A 23,902-nucleotide genomic window follows, 5' to 3' on the forward strand; every position below is an offset into this window, starting at 1 on the left:
TCAACTCACTGCCTCCTTTCGTTCACTACCACTGGACATTTCATATCTAAACTAGTTCCAATGAAATTGGTCAAGTTTTTGTCACTTCTTGGTGCCATTCGTCAATATTAGGAGTCACATTCTTTTTATTCACTCACAAGGTAGGGGCACATTGGCATGTCTCTACTGTCCTTGTCCTTCATATTTGGTAGGTGCTAAGGAGCCTTGGTGAATCTCTGCAGATGCTGTACACTGCTGCTACAGAGCATTGATCGTGAAGAGTTTGAATGTGGATGTGGTGCCAATTAAGCAAGTTTGTGTGTACTGGATGATGTCAGAGTATTGTTTGAGATGCATCCTTCCAGGCAAGTGGAAAGCTGGTGGACAGGCTTTTCGGGGTAGGGGTGATGTACTTGCAACAGGATTCCCAGCATTTGACTCAGTATCTAGTCAATGATAATCCCCAGGATGTTGGTTGCTGGGGGAGGGGGGGAATTTCAGTAATAATTATACTACTACCTGTCAGGGGGTAATGGTTAGATTCTCTTGTTGGAAATGTTCAATGCCCCTATTCAAGGTTTATGGGGAATATCCAGGCAAGTGGAGTTGAGGATTACCACATCAGCAGTGATCACTTGGATGGCAAAGTGGACTCAATGGGCCAAATGGTCTACTTCCATTACTCAAGTGAAGGTTGCTCCATCCAGCACAAATTTTCACCATTATTCCTTTTGTCATTTAAATCTATCCTCCACCCTATTACAGCACCTTCCTTTTGCTTCTGCCCACTCCATCATGCCTTCCTATCACTTGCTCAAAACTCATTACATCTTACTTTTCCCAGCACTAATGAATAGTCATTGATAAAATACAAACTTTGCTTCTCGCTTAACACATCTGGTGGATTCTGTGCAGTATTTTCCACATTCTTTTGTTCCAAACTTCCAGCAACTAGAGTATTTTGCTTTTGCAAGATATATTCACTCGTCTGTAGATTCAGGGAGAAGGAGGGGAGGAGGCTATCAACTTGAACACAAATCTTTCTTTAACCTGTCTGACATCCCAACCTGCATCAGTCCATCAAAATTGTTTTAAAGACAAAAATGCACAAAGGTTGCTAAGAATACAATTGACTCTTTTAATTGGAAAATAATCAGTACGTAAAACATACAAAGCATTTCAACTTTAAATAAATCCATTATTTATACAATATCTGAATACATAAAATGTACAATTGATGGTAACAAGACAGTGTATTGGTAGAAACACACCATTAGCAAAACATTGTTCATTTCAGTAAATTACCTACAAGTGATGGAAGGGTGGGACAGGAAATTTCAGAAAGAGAAATGAAAGCATCTTAAGTGTGTCAACACAACTAAACAAGCCATCAAGACTCACAACCACCCCACAGACCACAGAACTGCAGCCCAGAAGTGAAAGCACCAAAACTTATCCTATAAAATATACATTGTAGCACAAGCTAAATGCACAGATTATATACCAGAGTTTTAAGAATTAAATTTGTAATCCTGTTACAGAAAATTCAGTGTAGTCAATTCTGTGTAAAATCCAAGGACGGAAGATCTTGTAATCCAAAGAGGACAGTCAGACAAGGTCCAAAGTCCTGGAATAACTTTGAAGAGGAAAATTAAAATAGAAAAAGTGTCTTTTTTTCTCCTGTTTTAAGCTAGAAACCAGTTGTCTGATGCATTTGTAAAAATCAGTGAGAGATACACTCAACGGATGTAACACACCAAAGGTTGCAGAATGCAATAGGACATGGAGGGTCACAAGCACACTTCCACATGTCACTCAACTATAAATTTCTCTTGTAACAAAAATACAGTAAAATGGACATTTTTGAATTTTCACAAAACTTGAAGGGACACTGGAGGAAAAAAAGCCAAACCTCAGATTAATAAAAAGCTGTAGTTCAGTAATAAATTCAAGAAAAAATAAATCACATTTCAGTTGATTTTAGTTAAGGCAACAGTATTTGCAGGACTGATTCCATTCCTTTATGCCCTGCTGCCTATTGCTTCATGAATACTTGGTGTTAAATCTGTGCCAAGACTAAAATAGTGCAATCAGCTTTGTGAGCAAGCCACCTTGACATACCTTGGTAGAAATGATGTTCCCTCCAGTGAGATGCTAAGGCAGCCATAGATTTGATTTTATTCAGAAAGGTATCTCTTTGAACTCACTAGTAAATGAGGCAAAAATCATTGGTGGGGCATTTATGGTACCTGCAGGTGCAATCTACATAAATGCACATTTTGTGCCCCAAAGTGAACTGGTTTTGGTTAATATCATCATGTGCGCAAACCAGTGGCACTATCTCAATTGTAACAATGGATTGTAAACTTAACAAGCTGAAACCCAATGCTTTTAGCTAAAGATTCCAGATCACTGTGATTTTATCTCGGGGCGGAGGGGCTTTGAAAGAACCCAGGTGCTTATCAAGTGCACACAAGGAAACAAACTTTACAGATGTGAGCACACATGTGAACTGTGTACATGTACTGCAAACCCTGGTACCAGTACAGCGTACATACAACAGCACAGTGCTAACCCAGCTACCAGCTTAACGTACTGAAAAACTGCATGGCTGCTTGAAGAACTGCAGAAGTCCTGCAACTTTGAACGCCACAGCACCTCTCCAATTCTTGATCAGTAAACTGGTAAATGTTTAATACTGTCTTTCATTTTCTACTGTTTCCACGGCTACAAACAGCATCATACACAGCAGCAGCTGCCCCCCCCCCCCCCCTCGCTCGTTCGTTCACTTTGTCAAAATGAGCTCTGGCACTACTCGCCTTTTTAAACCAAGGAATTTCATGAAACACCACAATTATAGAAGCAAAGACAAAACTCTGCAGTAATGATGTCAAACTACTTCACACCAGTAGTATTCAAAGGCTGAAACGGATGCTGCTTTTATTAGGGCAACTAGTGAATTACTGCATACGTTTGTGAACAAGCATTTTAAAAAAGGTATTACCCAATTGCTTAAAAAGTGCCTATAAATTATTACAGCATCTTGGAGCCCTTTTAGCAACAAGGCAATTGAGGGTGGTGAGGAGCAGTAAACTACATATGCTGTCAGTTTCTGTTATTGCTCACTACTCATCATCTGTTACTTGGTAGTCTGTAGCAATTTGTCCTAACATTTCCACATTTGCAGCCTCTGTAACTAAGTGTAACGGTTCTTCAGCCAGCCCTTCTTTCCTTCGCCGCTCCATTTCCCACTCTACAAATGTGTCAAACAGGCTTGGCCAGGCCTCATCTTCGCTGTAGTTTGTAAGATCGGGACCTATCACCTGAATAAAATTCAAGAACATATTCCACGTATCTCGAGAGATTCCCTTTATTCCGGGTGGGTTTTCAGTTAAGAAGCTCAGCCACTGGTCCAATATGAAAGGTACGTTCTGTGTGAACACCAGTTTCCAAAGAGCAACAGCTATTTCCCTCCGTAGCGATCGCTGACCTTCCTCAGAGTCCAGCCCAAACTGAAACGTAAATCGATACAAATCCTTGAACTTGTCCTCAACTTTGGCTTCATTCATAAGGCTTGGGAATCTGGCACGGATTCCATCAATACTGTCTGCATTTAATGCCTTGCACCCCTCAACAAATTCTTTCCTGTAGTAAAAGGAGGGGAAAGGAATTAATTAGAACATCTTGAACCAGTTGAAAAGTTTGTGTATGAATTAAGAGTTTCTGATGCTTTTAATGCAATTACCTTTTAATAGAGGCAACACATTTTTATTTAACACAATTGCCATCAGTTACATTAACAGAATGGCTTTAACTTAATAACCGGGCAAACAGATTTCAGAATTTTAGTCTCCTAATTGCATTGATGAATGATTATGCAAATGAAAATGCTGGAGTATTGTGAATAGGGTGGCATGGTGACTCAGTGGTTAGCACTGCTGCCTCACAGTGCCAGGGACTCCAGTTCAATTCCAACCTCGGGCGACCATCTGTGTGGCGTTTGCACATTCTCTGTGTCTATGTGGGTTTCCCTGGGTCCTCTGGTTTCTTGCCACAGTCCAAAGTTCTGCAGGTCAGGGTGGACTGGCTCTGCTAAATTGCCCATAGTGTTCAGGGATGTGCTGCTCAGGTGGATCAGCCGTGGGAAATGTGGGGTTACAGGGATAGGGTGGGGGCTGGGTCTGGGTGAGATATTGAGGGTTGATGCAGCCTCGATGGGTTGAATGGCCTGCTTCCACACTATAGGGATTCTACCTCAAGTATCGACTATCAAGAGTTACTAGTGTCCATTATACAACATACGCAAGTCCAACTCACCTAGTAAAACACTAAATTTTGTAAATATCAGGTTCACATCAAATCAAATCATCCTTTTCTCTCTCAGACCTTCTTCAACTTTTTGACTTATACCAAAGTTATCAATTTCAATGATTTTTTAATATATCTTTTTTTCAAATAATAGTGTGCATTCCATTCAGATGGAGTGTTACTACACAGGAAAACAAATAATGTAAAAACCCAGCAATTTATTTCTGAATTTTTGAAATTCTCGCGTGTGCTGAAAATAGCAGAAACAAAATTAGTTGGTGAATTACACAAAAACAATGTTGGATTTTTTTCTGTGGTTGAATACAGAACCAGATTTCACTGGGTAATTGAATGAATTGAGCTTTGTTCCCTTAATTATCGTCTGTCCCTTTCTGAACAGCTGAAGACAATGAAAAGGTTTAAATATTATTGGATCCTATGGAGGTGAATATCATTAAGTTCCACTCTCTCTGTATATGGAGTCTGCCAAACTCAGGTGACATTAAGAATGAACTTGTATTTGCATAGCACCCTTCGCAATGTTGGCAGTTCTCAAAGTGCTTCACAAAAATGAAGTAATGTTTGAAATATAGTCACTGCTGTAAGCCAAAACCCTGCACAAGATCACAAAACAATCAATTGTATGCCAGAGTCAGAGATATACAACATGGAAACAGACCCTTCGGTCCAACTCGTCCATGCCAACCAGATATTCTAACCCAATCTAGTCCCACCTGCCAGCACTCGGCCTATATCCCTCCAAACCCTTCCTATTCATATACCCATGATGCCTCCACCACTTCCTCTGGCAGCTCATTCCACACACGCACCACCCTCTGAAAACGCTGCCCCTTAGGTCCCTTTTATATCTTTCCCCTCTCACCCTAAACCTATGCCCTCTAGTTCTGGACTCCCCCACCCCAGGGAAAAGACCCTGACTATTTATCCTATCCATGCCCCTCAGGATTTTGTAAACCTCTATAAGGTCACCACTCAGCCTCTGATGCTCCAGGGAAAACATCCCCAACCTGTTCAGCCTCTCCCTGTAGCTCAAATCCTCCAACCCTGGCAACATCCTTGTAAATCTTTTCTGAACCCTTTCAAGTTTCACAACATCCTTCCGATAGGAAGGAGACCAAAATTGCACACAGTATTCCAAAAGTGGACTAACCAATGTCCTGTACATCCGCAACATGATCTTCCAGCTCCTATACTCAATACTCTGACCAATATAGAATAGCATACCAAATGCCTTCTTCACTATCCTATCTACCTGTGACTCTACTTTCAAGGAACTGAGACACCTTGGAGTGGAGGTTCATTGTTCAGCAACATTCCCTAGGACCTTACTATTAAATGTATACGTCCTGCTAAGATTTGCGTTTCCAAAATTCAGCACTTTGCACTTATCTAAATTAAACTCCATCTGCCACTTCTCAGCCCATTGGACTATCTGATCAAGATCCCATTGTAATCTGAGGTAACCTTCTTCACTGTCCACTTCATCTCCAATTTTGGTGTCACCTAGAAACTTACGAATTATACCTCCTATGTTCACATCCAAATCATTTGTATAAATGATGAAAAGTAGAGGGCCCAGCACCGATCCTTGTGGCACTCCACTGGTCACAGGCCTCCAGCCTGAAAAGCAACCCTCCACCACCACCCTCTGTCTTCTACCTTTGAGCCAGTTCTGTATCCAAATGGCTAGTTCACCCTGTATTCCGTGAGAGCTAACCTTGCTAACCAGTCTCCCATGGGGAACCTTGTTGAATGCCTTACTGAAGTCCATATAGATCACATCCACCGCTCTGCCCTCATCAATCCTCTTTGTTACTACTTCAAAAAACTCAAGTTCGAGAGACATGACTTCCCAAGCACAAAGCCATGCTGACTATCCTTAATCAGTCCTTGTCTTTCCAAATAGGTGTAAATCCTGTCCCTCAGGATTCCCTCCAGAAACTTGCCCACCACCGATGTCAGGCTCACCAATCTATAGTTCCCTGGCTTTTCCTTATCACCTTTCTTAAATAGTGGCAACCACATTAGCCAACCTCCAGTCTTCTGGCACCTCACCTGTGACTATCGATGATACAAATATCTCAGCAAGAGGCCCAGCAATCACTTCCCAGCTTCCCACAAAGTTATAGGGTAAACCTCATCAGTCTACCATGAGGAACCTTGTCAAATGCCTTACTGAAGTCCATATAGATAGTCCATATAGTTCCTGGTAACTTTTATGCATTTCAAGACATCCAGCACCACCACCTCTATAATATGGTCATTTTTCAAGATGTCACCACCTACACCCCCCAACACTATCTTCCATGTCCTTCTCTACAGTAAACACTGATGCAAAATACTCATTTAGTACCTGCCCCATCTCCTGTAGCTCCATACAAAGGCCGCCTTGCTGATCTTTGAGGGGCCCTATTCTCTCCCTAGTTACTCCTTTGTCCTTAATGTATTTGTAACAACCCTTTGGATTCTCTTAATTCTATTTGCCAAAGCTACCTCATGGCCCGTTTTTGCCCTCTTCATTTCCCTCTTAAGTATACCCGTGCTTCCTTTATACTCTAAGGATTCACTCGATCTATCCTGTCTATACCTGACATACGCTTCCTTCTTTTTCTTAACCACACCCTCAATTTCTTTAGTCATCCAGCATTCCCTACACGTACCTGCCTTTCCTTTCACCCTGACAGGAATATACTTTCTCTGGATTCTTGTTATCTCATTTCTGAAGGCTTCCCATTTCCCAACCGTCCCTTTACCTGCGAACATCTGCCCTCAATCAGCTTTTGAGTGTTCTTGCCTAATACCGTCAAAATTAGCCTTCCTCCAATTTAGAAACTCAACTTTTAAATCCGGTCTATCCTTTTGCATCACTATTTTAAAACTAATAGCATTATGGTCACTGGCCCCAAAGTGCTCCCCCACTGACATCTCAGTCACCTACCCTGCTTTATTTTCCAAGAGTAGGTCAAGTTTTGCACCTTCTCTTGTAGGTACATTCACAAACTGAATCAGAAACATTTTGCTGTACACACTTAAATTCCTTTCCATCTAAACCCTTAAGACTGTGGCAGTTAAACTCCTCTACTGTAACCACCCTATTATTCTTACAGATAACTGAAATCTCCTTACAGATTTGTTTCTCAATTTCCCGCTGACTATTAGGGGGTCTACAATACAATCCCAATAAGGTGATGAAGGGCTTATGCCTGAAATGTCGATTCTCCTGCTCCTCGGATGCTGCCTGACCGGCTGTGCTTTTCTTGCACCACACTCTCGGCTCTGATCTTCAGTCCTCACTTTCTCCCATTTTTCATTCATTTTGGGGCTGTTCAAGCAAAATCATAGTGCTGAGAAAGCAGCTCGCCAAACCAAGCTGTGACAAATCACTTCTGCACGGTCTCTCTTGCCTATTGCTGACAGATTGATGTAACCACATCTCGCAGTGAACACAGCATTTTACCTCACATTGTCTGCATTCAAACCAGCATGGCCATTTACAGTATCACTGCAGTAGTGATCCAAACATCTTACCTGGTAAACTTGCACATAGTAGCTGCTTGAAATTTCCACGCTAACAACAACACTATGAACTCAGTAGGATCCACAGAAAGGTCATTGCAAAACCACTCCATGCCCTCCTCTAAGATGGCATCCTCATGAGCGTCTTTATACCTGCTAAACAATTCTTCGGCACGCTTAAGAGAGAACTCCTCATGATATGAAAACGATTCTTCTTTTTTACTGTCTCCAGAGTGAGTGAGTTGGGGCTGGGTTGGTTCCACTACATCAGTTTTCTTTGTTCCATTGGCAAGTATATCACCAGAAGCTTTTGCACACATCGAGCTAAATTCTTCACCAGGGCTGGCAGTTTTCTTAACATGTGATTTGCTCCCAGATTCTTTATCTCCAGTTTTACTGCCCAGAGATGAAGGGGGGTTTCTGCACTTGGTGACACACTGGCCCATGTTTCTCAACTGCAGCTCTAAAGCAGTCCCCTTCCAGTGACACTCCGTTGCTGCTCCATACACTTCAACTTGGCATCAGGAATGCTGTTTACAAAGAAACTGAAAAACAAAACGATTGCAACATTGAACTGGGTAGCTTTAAATGACCATTTTATGCTTGTAGTTCCCACCTTGTAAAAAGAGCCTTTTAAGACACACATCATATCACAAATACAACAATCTCCAAAACAACAAATTTAGTTTTAGATGGAGACCCAAACTCAAGTTTCCCTCTGCTAGAAAAGCTGAATCTTGGGCCATTGGAAACTCAATCCTTGCTAGCAGAGGGAACCTTGAGTTTGGGTCTCCATCTAAAACTAAATTTCGATTGTTTTCAATTCATAAATAGCGAAGTTTCTTTATGAAGATGACTCCATCTTCTAAACAACAAATAACTAAAAATTTTAAGTAATAACATATGTTAACGAAAGTGAAAAAAAGGCAGTTGTGACTTGTTTTTGAAAGATAAGTGCTTTGACAGCCAGTGGCTTGGGGGTTTTACACAGTTACTGCCTTTGCAGATGGCTGTCAGTTCTTGTAGCAAAAATGAACTGATCACAAGTCCAACAGAAGGATTTTGAGGATGATGAGAATGAATATCTGTCTCAGGGTTGACTGTAACAGTTTCTCCTTCTGCAGCTAAAAGCAGAAAGCCAAAGGCAAGTCTGTAACATGGTAGATAGTTAGCATGGCTGTCAGGAGAACACCAATACAAAAGTATAGGGGACCAGAATAAGCAACACCAGATCACAATTTAAATCCCAACATTCATTTGTATGATTACTGAAAACAGCAAAGAAATGCTATCTTATTCTTTAATAAGTATCTATATTTGGAAAAGTACACAAATTTCCCACTAGCTTTCCACTGTTTCTACAGATATTTTTTGATGTGAAGTCATGTATTTTTTCAACTAAAGCATGATGATATATTGTAGGCAAACCTGAGATGAAAATCACTTTGATAATAAGCACTTCAGGAGTAGGCCATACTCAGTGTGAAGGGTAACAGGTAGATAGACAGAAACAATCATGGCACGAAGGTGGCTCAGTGGTTAACACTGTTGCCTCACTGCACCAGGGATCCGGGTTCGATTTCAGCCTTGGGTGATATATAGTATTTGCACATTCTCTGTGTCTGCATGCGTTTCCTCCGGGTGCTCCAGTTTCCTCCCACAGTCCAAAGATGTGCAGGTTAGGGTGGATTGGCCATGGAAAATGCCAGGCTACAGGGATAGGGTAGAGGGTGGTTCGAGGTGGGATGCTCTTTGGAAGATCAGCATGTACTCAATGGGCTGAATGGCCTGCTTCCACACTGTAGGATTTCTATGATTCCACAATAAACCAAAGTAACTGACTGCCACAAACTCTGACCAGACACCTAACAGCAATCTTCATACCAGTTTAAAGAAGAACAGAGGATCTTGTGGCACAGAATCCCAATTTCTGAGCCAGGCGGTCTTTGTTCAAGTCCCACCTGCTCCAGAGGTGAATCATTACAACCCTGGACAGGCTAACTTAAAACAAAAGGACGAGCCAAACATGATAAGTTCTGCATTCATTATCAATGGTTTCCTCGCCAAACTAGAGGGAACTTCACAATAAATAATAAATTGCTACGTTTTTTGGATTAGTGGTGCTGGAAGAGCACAGCAGTTCAGGCAGCATCCGAGGAGCAGCAAAATCGACGTTTCGGGCAAAAGCCCTTCATCATTCCTGATTTTGCTGCTCCTCGGATGCTGCCTGAACTGCTGTGCTCTTCCAGCACCACTAATCCAAAGTCTGGTTTCCAGCATCTGCAGTCATTGTTTTTACCTAATAAATTGCTACGGCCAAGTGTGATCAGGAATCTGCTTCAAGGGAACGGTGACCATTTAGGAGTCTCTTATCCATTCAGGATAAGAGTTCACACACAAGACTTTATTAACAAAGTCTTCCTGCAAAATTAAACATCTGAAGAATCAAAATGAGCAAATGAACAATTCTACCTTCAAGTTGAAACTTTAGATCAACAATTCTACTTGAACTAGCTGGAAGCAGTATACCATCAACTGCACTGTTTACCATTTGTATTAGGGTCAGGTGTACCTTATTTTATTTCTTTCCCACAAACAAGCCAGTAGATATTCTTACCTCGTCTGACATAAAAGAAAAATTCTCATCCGCACAACTGAAAATATGGTTATCCAAGAATCATTCCCTTCTCCCTGGCAAACACAGCTCTCAACTTACAACACATTTAGACCTCAACTTCCAAGGTTCATAACCAATTCTACCAAAGTTATTGCATACCATTGAGTTATGATCGTAAATCTTGATAAGCAGAGCCTTCCAAATTCATCTACCCAACATGGGGTCATAGAGGTGTACAGAACACAGGCCCTTATAGCCCTCCACCACTTCCTTATCAAGCATCGTTAATATGCCCCTTCTAAGATGACATGAAAATAGCAGTTAATGTACTGAAACTGATCTAGGTTTTAGACTCCTCTCTCATTCTTACAAACAGAGGGTTAATCTGCTTGAACTTTCCTCAAGACAATCCTAGACCAGGAGAATTTTTCCATTTAGGAAATATCAGGATCAGGAATGTTCTACTTGAAAAATTGATGGAAGACAAATCCACAAATAATTTTAACAAAAGGGGCATTGATGGACAAAGTACGAAGAGGCTGAGGAACTAGGTACCCCTATACTTTCTATGAGGGAACACAGAAACAATGGGCCAAATAGCCTCTGTGATGCATGTTTTTAATCATTCCCCTGCATTAAGTAACTAATACTCTAATGCCACAAATTCAGTTGAATTAGTGGAATACAGCACTGTGGTTGATTTCCAGTTAACAAGGCTGTAATCTTAGCACGTGCGGTCGAGCAGCTGAGGAAACTTCCTTTTAAAGGAATGGTGAAGCATCATTCTCTCATTTCTCAGCCATCCAACCTGGCGACACCCATCAGTTGCATCAGGACGTAAGGAACACCTGGTGTTTCTCAATACACGCGTTACAAGCTGCTGCCGGGGCTTTGTTTTTATTCATTCATAGGTGGTGGGTGGCATTGGCTGCACCAGCACTTATTGCCCACCCCTACTTGTTCTGGAGATTAAAACTAGTTTTAACTCACTCAGTCCGGAAAACAGTAACTCCCACTTTATTGTGCAATCTCTCTCCTCGTACTAAGTATGCTAATTGTTGCCCAGAAACTTAATTTCAATTGTGCAACATCAAATCTCTGGATTTTTTTTCCCAAAATTTCATGACAATTTTCCACGTTATTGCTGTGGTCTGGTATACTATACAGTAATGTGGTTGACTCTTATCTGCCTTCTGAAATGGCCCAGCATGCCATTCAATTGTACCAAACCACTTCAAAGTCCAAAGAAAGGAATGAAAGTGGATGGTGTCCATGATATTGATACAAGTACCAGAAACTGTGATGGTTGACGCTGCAAAGTTCACCTGACCAACATCTGGGAGCTCAGAGTCAGCGTACAGAAACAGACCCTTTGGTCCCTGCTGACCAAGTTTCCCAAACTAAACTAGTCCCACTTTCCTGCACTTGGCCCATATCGCTCTAAACCCTTCCTATTTATGAACCTATGTATTTTAAATATTTGTAACTGTACCTGCATCTACCATTTCCTCCAGCAGTTCATTCCACATACAAACCACGCTGTGTGAAAAAGTTGCCCCTAAGGTCCCTTTTAAATATTTATCCTTTCACCTTAAAAATATGCCCCCTAGTTTTGAAGTTTCCTACCCTACTGGAAAGATCTTTGCTATTCACCCTATACATGCCCCTCGTGATTTTATAAACCTCTAGTCACCCCTCTGCCTCTTGCGCTCCAGGAAAGAAGTCCCAGCCTATTCACATAGTTGTAAATCTTCAAGTCCTGGCAACATCCTGGTAAATACTTTCTGAAGCCTCTCCAATTTAATAATATCCATCGTATAGCAGGGCGACCAGCACTGCACACAGTACTCCAAACGTGGCCTCACCAACATCCTTTGGCAAGTTTTTGACAACTGTCAATGTTCACTGTTATTAACCCTCTTAAGTCTGACTGCAATCTAAAAGATTAGCACAAACAAATTAATGTAGAAACCCTGAAGTTGAAGTCTGCCATTCTTTTGCTGTGCTGTAGACATCCCAAACAGTTTCCCCAGAAGCATCCCAGAACAAAACCATTTGATTTGCAAAGAACTCACTCTTTCCTACCCTCACATTTTCAAGAAGAATGATTACATTTGCCTCCTCCACCCCATTTTTGCTCTTCAAGAACAATTTAGCCAGAGGCACTGCTTCACTGTTACAGACATTAAGCCTTGTTCACTGAGGTGTAACAGCTTGTGACAAAATTGGGAGAGCGGTCCCACAGACCAGGGCTAGAAGCTATGATTCCATGAGTATGGTTCTGTCCTAGACAGCACTATCACTATTCCTTGTCATCCCATTGGCAGAACAGACTCAGCAGAGGTGGAAGCACAGTGGGGTACACAGTTAGGAGAGAGTGGTCATACAAGTCCTGAACATTGACACCAGACCTCATGAAACCTCATGGCAGAAGGCCAAACAGGGCAAGGGAATCACATTCTTGCAACTCTCTTAACCCATCACTGCACACCCCACCATGTTGAATACCTCTCAGAGGGCAGCAAGGGGAAAAAGTACTTTAGGTGGAAGACTGCAATGTCTCCCACAAAGCAGGGCTCAGTAGGACCACTACCAACTGAACTGGCTAGGAGCAGTAAGCCATTTGGCCCTTCGAAACTGTTCCGTCATTCAATGTGATTGTGGCTGATCCTCCATCTCAATATCACACTCCCACTCTACCCACATACTGATGGATGTCATTAAAATCTAAAACATTATTAATCTCTTTCTTGAATATATTCAGTGACTGACCCTCTGGCAAAGGAAAATTCCACACAGTTGAGTGAAGGTGACTGGCTTCACCTCAAGAATAAGGGCAGTCATCTTCACATTGATTTCCGACGAAGGGCTTATGCCTGAGACGTCTATTCTCCTGCTCCTCAGTTGCTGCCTGACTGCTGTGCTTTTCCAGCACCACAATCTCGACACTGCCCTCATCTCAACCCTAAATAGTCTACCCCATATACTGAGATTAAGTCTCCTCATTCTAGACTCCCACCCAGGGAAACACCTCCCTGCATCTAATTAGTCTAGCTCTGTTCGAATCAAGTCCCTCTTGAGTAAATACCAACCCAGTCAAACCATATAGGACAATCCTACCATCCCGGTATCAGCGAAACTCCACTGCACTCTAAAACAAGTATATCTTTTCTTAGGTAGTGAGACCAAAACTGCACACAATATTCCAGGTGTGGCCTCACCAAGGGCCTGTACAACTACAGTTAGATATCCTAGCTTCTAAGCTTAAATCCTCTTGTAAATGGCCAATACACCATTTGCCTTCCTAATTGTTTATCTACTTTAATGCCAGGCTTGTTCCCCAGTATTCCGTTTCATTTTAGCCATTTTACTGTTTAGCATGCATGCAGCTCTCAGCTACAGCTATGTCAGTGATATAACAGGCTCTAGGATTAACGATTGGGATGAAACAAAGTTATAAGCTGCCAGCAAAGTTTTCATGGATGCTCAATTTCAGCTGATAGATCTGCTCTCAAGCTAACGGTGGCAATGTCACACAACATGGAGGGTTGCGTGTGTCTGAAAGGTTTAGTGGTGGCCACTTGCACCGATGCAGTGGACTATCAGCAAATGGTAGAAGTCAACTTAACTCATGCTCTGATGTTGGCTCGTTTACCACATCTCCAAACTAGAATTGGACAGTGGAAGCAACCTGATTTCCTTTCAAATTGGCTAAAAGAATATTCTAATGTACATCAAAAAGGTAACAAAATCAAAATCAGGAGGTAGAGCTGGTGAACAAGTAAAACAGTGCCATTTAGTGACCTGCAATTACATCAGAATTAAAATGTTGGCCTGGACCTTTCCCCAATAAATTAAATGTTGACATTTAACGACCAAATGTTTTGACCATAAGATCCCAAATTAAATAACACAAACAGCATTGTACTGTTAAGGCTCTGGCCAAACAGTATTTGAAATATTGCGAGCAATTTTGGGCTCCATAGCTAAAGAAAGGTGCGATGGCCTTGGAGAGGGTTCAAAGGAGGTTTACAAGAATGATCCCAGAGATGAAGGGCTTGTCATGTCAGAAGCATTTGAATTCTCATTGGAGTTTAGATAGATCTGACTGAAACTTGCAGAATACAGAGAGGCCTGGATAGAGTCAACATGGAAAAGACGTTTCCACTAACAGGAGACACTAGGGACCAAGGGCACAACTCAGTGAAGGGACGACCTTTTAGATCTGAAATGGGGTGGAATTTCTTCAGCCAGACCGCGGTGAATCTGTGGAACCCATTGCCACAAGAGGCTATGGAGGCCAAGGCACTGAGTGCATTTAAGATAGAGATGGTGCAGCTCTTGATTAGTAAGAGGATCAAAGGATACAGGGAGAAGGCAGGGGAAAAACAAAAGTGTGAGAAACACATCAGCCACGATCGAATGGCAGGATAGACTCATTGGACCAAATGGTCTAATTATGCTCCCACGTTTTATGCTGTAATTGAACACGTCTTCAGGTTTCACAAAGAGGACTTCTGAATGGTTGATAAATGAGTAAATGGGAACCTGACTGTTCAATACTTGAAAGGGTTCAAAAAAAAAAAAAGATTTAAAAGGATGTTGCCAGGGTCAGATGGTTTGAGCTACAGGGAGAGGCTGAATACGCTGGGGGTGTTTCCCCTGGAGGCTGAGGGGTGACCTTATAGAGGTTTATAAAACTGTGAGGAGCATGGATAGGGTGAGTAGACAAGGTCTTTTTCCTGTAGTGGGGGAGCCCAGAACTAAAGGGCATAGGTTTAGGGTGAGAGGGAAAAGATTTGAAAGGGACCTAAGGGGCAAATTTTTCACACCAAGCGTGTGTGGAATGAGCTGCCAGAGGCTGGGTACAACTACAACATTTAAAAGGCATCTGGATGGATATATGTATAGGAAGGGTTTGGAGCGATATAGGCCAAGTGCTGGCAAATGGGATTAGATTAATTTAGGATAAATGGTTGGTGTGGACAAGTAGGACCAAAGGGTCTGTTTCTGTGCTGTACATCTCTGACTCTATGCACCAAATGTCATTTATTCAAAATGTCATGTGGACAGGAGACATCCACAGCATAATTGTCAAATAAGGACAAAAATTAGCTTTGGAGGGTCTCCACAGAAAACCTATCCCAAAATAAATGTAGTTAGCTTGTGTACAAGCACACAGAACAAACACCTCAGGTCAAACGAATTGGAAAGCACAGTATAGATACAAACATCTGTACTTACAGAAATAAACGCAGCAGTTGCAGATGGTCTCTGTAGCATATCTGTTTGTTGTACACACAGTTACGACATCAGCACACGGAACTCTAAAATCAAATGGAAAAAAATGTCAACATTTTAAAAAGCCTCATCTTTCTTCTAGTATTCATAAGGTATTATATTAATATTTAGAGTGTGCTCAGTCTTACTGCTACAGAATTAGGACTTCTATATTTGGAAAACATTTGGAAAAATGTGCCATAATTGTACTCCAAGTCCTTCTTTCACTATTTGTTACTGAACTATTAATGGCCATAACCATTGTGGACCACAACTATTTTGGACAACTATCTGCATGCATGGAGAGGTTGTTGTCAATAAGGTGTGAATTTTTAGAAGAGTTTGATTAATGCACATGCCTTGTTATTTGTAGAAAGAACACAGTCCCCAATAGTTCAATTCAGGCATTGATGACAGATTAAAAGTATTGCAGAGGCTTTTCAGCCTGAAACGGACATTAGCATCGGTTAACTATTTATATGCTACTTATACGAAAATCACACATGCATTTGAACTTTTAACCGTAGACTTTGGTAAAAACAACTGAATACTGTGTGCAAATTTGACCTCCATATTTAAGGAAAGGTAGACTTACACTGGAAGCAGTAACTAGAGTGTCACTAAATTTATTATTTGGATGAAAAGGTGCAAGGTGGAGTAAATTTGACCAATCTTCTGATGTTTAGAGAGGAATCGTTTTGTGAAGGGTTTGGGAGGGCAGCCATCAAGGTGCTTTTTTCCCTTGGCTGGAAAATTTAGAATAAGGAAAGCACAGTTTCAAGGTAAGGAGCTAGATCAGTTAGCATTGGGACAAGGAGAGATTTCTTCACTCAAAGGGGTGTTGACTTTTGGAATTCTTGATGGCAGAAGATTGTGGACAAGGATCCTGAGCTTGCAGGGAATTGAAGGATATGAAGAGCATATGGAGTTGAAACTCCAGGTTAGCCATGATCATGTTGAATGGTGGAGCAGACTTGATGGGCTGAATGGTCACCTCCTCCTATTTCTCACATTCTTAATAAAATAGGCTTTGCAGTTCAGAGTTTAGAAAAGGTAGGTATGATGTATTGACTCTCTCTCAATGATTAGCCAGCAATTAGTCATTGGAACTCAGGTGGTAATTAAACCAAAAATTGAACATTTTTCTAATGCACAGAATTAAGAAAGAGTTCCAATTATGCAATGCCAGTTAGGTCTTTTCAGTATCTCAAAATGCTTCACAGACAATGAATTTACATTTAGGTTCAGCAAACTATTTTGACCATGGCAAATATTCCACAATTAGGAATAAGATAAATAAGCTGTTCATGTATTTGTTGGTAATGTTTATCAAGAGAGGAATGTTGACCAGGCATGAACAAGATTCAGTTTTTCAAACAACATCACAACAGGCAATGTTACATTGCAACAAGATGACAGCATCTCTGACAATATGGTACTCCCCCAGTACTGCACTTGTGTGTGTCAGAATCTCCTGACAAACCTGAAAAGAATGCTGTAGGTAGAAGCAAAACTTGGAGGAGAATGCCACCAACCCTTATGGAAGATCAACCAGTTAAGGAGCTAAAACCTTTAGGCAAAATACACTGACAGAAAAAAAATCACTCAGAAAGAACCCAGATTTCTCATTTCCCCATATAATTCACTGTTTGTTTTGATAATAAACAACAGCAATGGGTGAATAGAGCATCCTTGAGACTTACAGCCGTGGCATTTTGATTGATTTAAATACATTTGCTGCAATATTTTAGGCTCATTCTTCACTCATTCATTGACATAACTATTTTCAAATGATTTAGTTCACCAGAAAATGTATTAACATTCATCTTCAGCTTTACATGAGACTTACAAAAACTGACAAAAAAGACGCATGGTGAAATTTAATCGGTCATTTGTTCTACAGTATATGACTAGAAAACTGATCTGTTCTTACAAATGACTATCGTTTGTCTATATTATTTGGGTGTTTCTAACCTACTGCAGGCTAAACATTATTCAAATGCTAAACATGACGTCTTTCCTGTGTAGCAGCTGAAGACAAATTTAGCAACACATTCTGATTTCTGCCAGCCTGGCTCAGTGACTCAATTAAGAAACCATATTTGGAACTGAAACTGACTGGCGAATTGTTACAGTACATCTTTGCTATTAGATTATCAATATTACAGCACTTCTTGAAAAGGTCATATATCAAGTACTGTTAACCACAGTGTGAAAATTAAACCAGGTTGGATCAGAAACAAAATCACACTCATGTCTGTTCATTGTGCAAGGGAAACACCATGCCAGAGTGGATAATCCAATTTATTCTGAATTAGAGATTTCACTGCTACACATTAATACACTGTTATTTTTGTAGTAGTAGATACTTTATAAAAAGAAGTGCTTCAAATAATTTCATGGTTGGAGCTACATACAATAAAGAGACCAGATAACCCACTATCCATGCTGATCACACAAGTCTTGTCCCATTACCTGTCATCTAATAATCAGGCGAGTAATCTATTGTTGCTTTCCCTATCTACCTTCCCCACAAATGCATCAAGAATTTCTCCTGTACAGGGTTTACAGTGTAGTCACACTTCATTGACATTTTTTGATGGAGTATTTTTTCTTCAAGAATATTCATCACAAACTGTACATTGCTTGGTCACAACTCATTGGCACAAAGCATAGGTACTGACTTATAGTCTACAATAGAACTGGGTCTTATTAAAAAAGACATTGAGAAGGCTAACCAAGTTAAATTTAATAAACAACAAATTCTGTATCAGTACCTAATTTAGTACTTAGTTGAGTGCTCAGGCTAAATAAAAAAATGCATATCTACAATTGGAACCAAATATGATTTTACTTGATTAACATTCAAAGTCAGCACCATTTTCAACAGGAACAAAATGTGTTGTGCAACAGCTGTTAATACCATTTCCTTTAGAATAGACTTTGGTATCCAGTAAACTATGGTCACGATTCCTTCTGTCGTAGACATCTGCTTCATAGGAATAATCTGAAAGCATTCAGACATTATTTGAAATTATTGTTCTGAAGCCCATTGTTCTGAAGGATGATTCAACCCTGCAGAATGTCAAAGCAACCCAACACAACCAAGGCAGAGCCATTTCACTGCATTTATACTCTAATGTAACTGATCTAACTATTTACACGCACTGTTCCAGAAAAGAGTATCATAATGCACCAAGATCACTTCAACACTCAAAACTGCAAATCTGGGCAAAAAAATTACAATTAAAATATTTTCCTTTCCAATGGAATTGAGGACTAAATGCAGATACATCCTTGAGAAATTATAGCTAGGTTCTTATCGAAGACAGATCCAGCCCACTGACTCCAAATCAGTAACAGTAGTTCTGGATGAATCAGAAGTAGGGGATAATGTAAAACCAAAAAATAAAATTTTCACTGAGCAGAAATATTTAACGTCTCTTAATTAAACCAATACACTTTTTACCCAACAATTTCAGGGATGTTACCATTATAATATGTACTTTTGTATATAGATATTTTCAATCAACCTACACAGAGGTCATGACAAATCTCTGAATCAGGTGGGACATGACAGCCCAGACCTTCTAGCCTAAAGGTAGGGCACACTATCACTGTGCCATACAAGCCCTATTACAATATTATAGACTTGCTAAATAGGGAAAAATCACATGAAGACCCCTTATGATTGTTATCAAACAGCCCCTGTAAATCTTCTGCAAACAACAATTTGAGAGAGCATTTAACAAAGACTGCTCAGTTGGGAGATTATAAATGCAATATTTCAATTCAATTGTGACATGCTTGGAAAGTACGTATAAAAAAAACAAGCCAGTAAAAAGGTGGAAAAAAAAAATCTAACTATTTCTATGGAGGGAACAAAGCAGCCTAATGTCATTTATGTAAGGAAATATGCCATCCTTATTTAGCTGGCCTACAGGTAACTCCAGACCCACAGCAATGCATTTGACTCTTAGCTGCCCTCAGAAATGGGCAAAGTGGGTACTGCAGATGCTGGAGATGAGAGTCAAGATTAGTGTGGTGCTGGAAGAGCACAGCAGGTCAGGCAGCATCCGAGGAGCAGAGAAAAAAAAAAATCAACATTTCAGACAAAAGCGCTTCATCATTCCCCAAAAGCTCATTCCTGATGAAGGGCTTTTGCCCGAAACGTCAAATTTTCCTGCTCCTCGGATGCTACCTGACCTGTTGTGCTTTTCCAGCACCCACTCTGATCTTGACTGCCCTCTGAAATGGTCAAGGTCACAACACAGTTCAATGGACAAATAAGGATGGACAGCAAATGCTGGCCCAGCCCACGGTACCCAAGTCCCATGAATGAAGAAAATCAATTACATTTCAGGCGAGGGTCAGGATTCAGAACTGCAAACTAAACACTGCTAACCACTCAGCAGTCTTTGCTAAAAAGAGTGTTATAAGTAACACAGAAATTTCTCAAAGACAATTAGGGAAGAGCAACAAATGCTGACTTTGCCAGCAACACCCACAACTCCCAAAAGAATGAAACAAAAATTAAGCTTTGTACGCCAATTTTAAATTCAAATTTGAAACTCAACTGGTCCACTTTTCATTCCTTTTAATCTTCATCTGGTGTTGATCCCTTTGCATCCCACTTTCAGTCTATTAAAATGTACCATCACTGTTGACAAATATTCTTTGCTTCTGGTAATTATCTGAGTATATGCTTTCTTTCCAGCACGATCAGTCATTTTGGGCATCATATTAGTGGCTAATTTGGGCTGAGTTGACAATGGAGTTATGGAGTCATACAGCACAGAAACAGACTCTTCGGCCCAACTCATCCATGCTGACCAGGTTTCCTAAACTGAATCAGTCCCACTTGCCTGCGTCTGGCCCATATCCCTCTAAACCTTTGTTATCCATGTACGTCCAAATGTCTTTTAAATGTACCTGCCTCTATCACTTTCTCCTGCACCTCATTTCATACATGCACCACCCTCTGCAAAAGTTGTCCCTGAGGTCCCTTTTAAAATCTCTCTCCTCTCACCTAAATCTTATAAACAATTGGCATCAATTGAATATTCCACTGGGCCAGCACTGATTCTAATATATTTCCTTAATCTGGAATCTCATTTAGATATTTCAGCAACTCATTGCTGCTCCTTTGACAGCATCTTTCATAGCCATGATACCTATTATGGACACGGGTAGCATACGTAAGGGATTCCTTCTAAGCTCAGCATTACCCTTTTATATCAGCCATTCCTACACAGTTGCTGGGTCAAAATACTAGAACTCCGATCCTTCCAGCACTGTGAGGTTCCCTATACCCCCATGGGCTGTAGCAGTTCAAGGGGACAGTTTGATACCACCCTCACAGTCAACTAGGTTTGGCGCAATAAATGCTGGACCAGACAGCAACACCCATATCCCATGGAGCTACACTCATCCAGGGAGGTGGGGGCATTTTCCATCACCCTCATGGACTTGTGCCTGGTGGACAGGCTTTGGGGAAAATCAGGTATTGAGTTACTCACTACAATATTTCTAGCTTCTGACCTGTTCTTGTAGCCACTGCTTCTGGAAAATAACAGAACACTGGTCTGTGTCTAACTTCAAAACTGGAAAGAACAGATGTCCCACTGTCTGTCATTCTCACATTCCAATCACTTAAATCTAAACTATCAACACCCTTTCTCCCCCAGCATTTCCAATGCCCCCTCACACTCAAAAAAAAATTGCCCCACTTCATGTCAGCTCTAATGGCAAATCTGTTCAATCCCTATCCCATTCAGCATTATGGTAAGCCAGTGTCTGTCTGAGTGCTCAGCATCACTCCTGATCTACCTGGTTGAGTCCTAACAGACATTGCTGCTAGACTGGATCTGTGGCAGGTGGTGATGGAATTAACAAAGGACAGTATACTTGACTTTAATCCGCATTAATCTGATGATTACAGATTCATCTGTCTGTGACAGAATCAGTAAGATTGATCACCACCACAGTGTTGGTGGAGATGAAGTCCCTTCTTCACATTAATGATATACTCCCTCCTATGTACCACTGTGCCATGAACTCTGCTTACCTCGCCTGCCAGTGGGATGCAACAAAACAGAGGGTTGGTGATTGAGGTAGTGCATGCAAGTACGATTCTATATGTATGACCTTCATGGACTATGGCTTGAACTAGGCTGTGAGGTGTCAAGAGCAGTGTCAATAGGGTAGAGTTGTTACTTCCTGTGTCCAGGTCAATGCCAGGTGCTCCATCTGGCTTCAATCCTGTTTTTGAAACTTTTTAGCCATTGATAAAATTGAACAGTTAGGTCATTTCCAAGGAGAAAATGAGGTCTGCAGATGCTGGAGATCAGAGCTGAAAATGTGTTGCTGGAAAAGCGCAGCAGGTCAGGCAGCATCCAGGGAACAGGAGAATCGACGTTTCGGGCATGAGCCCTTCTTCAGGCTTATGCCCGAAACGTCGATTCTCCTGTTCCCTGGATGCTGCCTGACCTGCTGCGCTTTTCCAGCAACACATTTTCAGGTCATTTCAAAGGGCAGTTAAGAGTCAATCACATTGCATTTTATTTCTCTACGGACATGAGTGAACCAGTTGGCTAATTGGATAACAATGGCTTTATTGTCATCATTAGACTGAAGCCCAGCTGTCATACAATTCAAATTGGATCTGCCATAATGGAATTCAAATCGGAGTCCCAAAACATTACCTGAATCTCTGGCTAATTATGCCATTGCCTCATCCATAATAGATATGATTCAGACCAACTTTATAATTCCAGCAACCTTTAACCCAGAAGCAGTATAGGAAGGAAAATTTACAAGCTCTTTAAAATGGCTGATGAATCCATAGTTGGTTTTAATTATGTTTGAAAGAACATGTATCAAGTGAAAAGAAGTCAATTGTAAATTGAACAAGTAGCATAGGCCCATATGAACTGGTGACCCTTGACCTGCAAGCAGTATCGACAGAAAGGTAGTTAAAATATAACAGCCATATAGCCAGACACAAAGAAAGCAGCTGCAGATGGGAGAACAGAAAAGTGTGTGCGTGCAATACAGTTAAACTGACCAGAAATCCAAAGACAAGCTTACAGCCAGGGATGAAACTTGCCTTGGCTTCTGATTCATACAGTGAAACTTGCAAAATGTGAAATCTTATTGGTGATTTCTTTATTTGGGAGAGGTTTGGTAATTTTGGTTTATGGCTCCCACACAGAATGGTTAACCGTTTTGCACTATCCTGTTATGATCTTCATTTTGGGATACTTGCATGCTGTGACATCATATGGTATTTTATACACAGTAATTAAATTCTGGCTGTGTTTACAGAGCAGCAGTCTGGTTGCAGCATACGGTCTGAAATCATTGACCAAAGTTTAATCCCAAACCATATTGCCATAAAATGCCTGATTTATCTTTCACCCTCTAGCAACATCCCTTCTAAAATTCAATCTCTCCCACCTCTCACTCACCTTTCCTTTCATTCTCCTCTGCCCCACCCACCTTCCCATTACTTGCTAAAGAATGGCTATATTTCTTTTTCATTTTTCAGGAAAGGGAATTGGCTGGAAATCTCTCTCTCCACAGATGCTACCTGACTTGAACATTTGCTGTTTTTCAGAACTTACAGCATCTGTGGTGTGCGCGCCTTGGAGTCATCATGCCAGTTCTGACATGGTACAAACAGGAAACTGCAAGTCACTATTGTCTCTCTCTCGCTCTCTCTCATATAATATATGCTTTTTTGTAAGAATGTGATTCAATCAAAAAGGTTTGACACAAAAGTAAACATGGTGACCAAAAGCTTGGACAAAGAGACGGGCTTTAAAGGTGACCTTATGGTAGTAGAGGGATTTGTAAAGCTTGAGACCCACACAACTAAAGACATGACAACCATTGGTGGGCAAAGGAAGGGTGAATTGCAACATGCCAGAACAAAAGGAATCCAAAGGGCTCCAGAAACTTAGGGGCGGGGCAGGGAAGAAGAGATCTGGACGACAATATCAGCATAGTCAGCAGGATCCTCACAGATAGCTACAATCGGACAGTGTCAGCAGCCAACCGGAACATTGGTGTCTCGAGACGGACGGGCCCACAAGGTAAGATTTTAAATCTTGGTCCCTCTCATTATTCCTGTGCGTTGGAGACGGTCCCCTACTTCAATCACTCTCTATTCTATAGATT

The 23,902-nt window shown here is 41.1% G+C and overlaps 1 protein-coding gene across 1 annotated transcript in view; it reads right to left on the reverse strand.

Moving 5' to 3' along the window:
- Positions 1–1,103: 1,103 nt before the first annotated feature.
- dcun1d3 (defective in cullin neddylation 1 domain containing 3) overlaps positions 1,104–23,902 on the reverse strand; it is a 43,923-nt gene continuing 21,124 nt past the window's right edge. Inside the window, exons 2-4 of the mRNA XM_043712087.2 lie at positions 15,686–15,768; positions 7,837–8,369; positions 1,104–3,624 (exon numbers count right to left, since the gene is read on the reverse strand). Of these exons, the coding sequence (XP_043568022.2) occupies positions 3,105–3,624; positions 7,837–8,270 (954 nt within the window). The 5' untranslated portion in view covers positions 8,271–8,369; positions 15,686–15,768 and the 3' untranslated portion in view covers positions 1,104–3,104. The remainder of the gene's footprint in view (positions 3,625–7,836; positions 8,370–15,685; positions 15,769–23,902) is intronic.

Source organism: Chiloscyllium plagiosum, unplaced genomic scaffold (assembly GCF_037043375.1).
Source record: "Chiloscyllium plagiosum isolate Xiang-an unplaced genomic scaffold, Cpla_swu_hap1 HiC_scaffold_20, whole genome shotgun sequence".
Lineage (NCBI taxonomy): Eukaryota > Metazoa > Chordata > Chondrichthyes > Orectolobiformes > Hemiscylliidae > Chiloscyllium > Chiloscyllium plagiosum.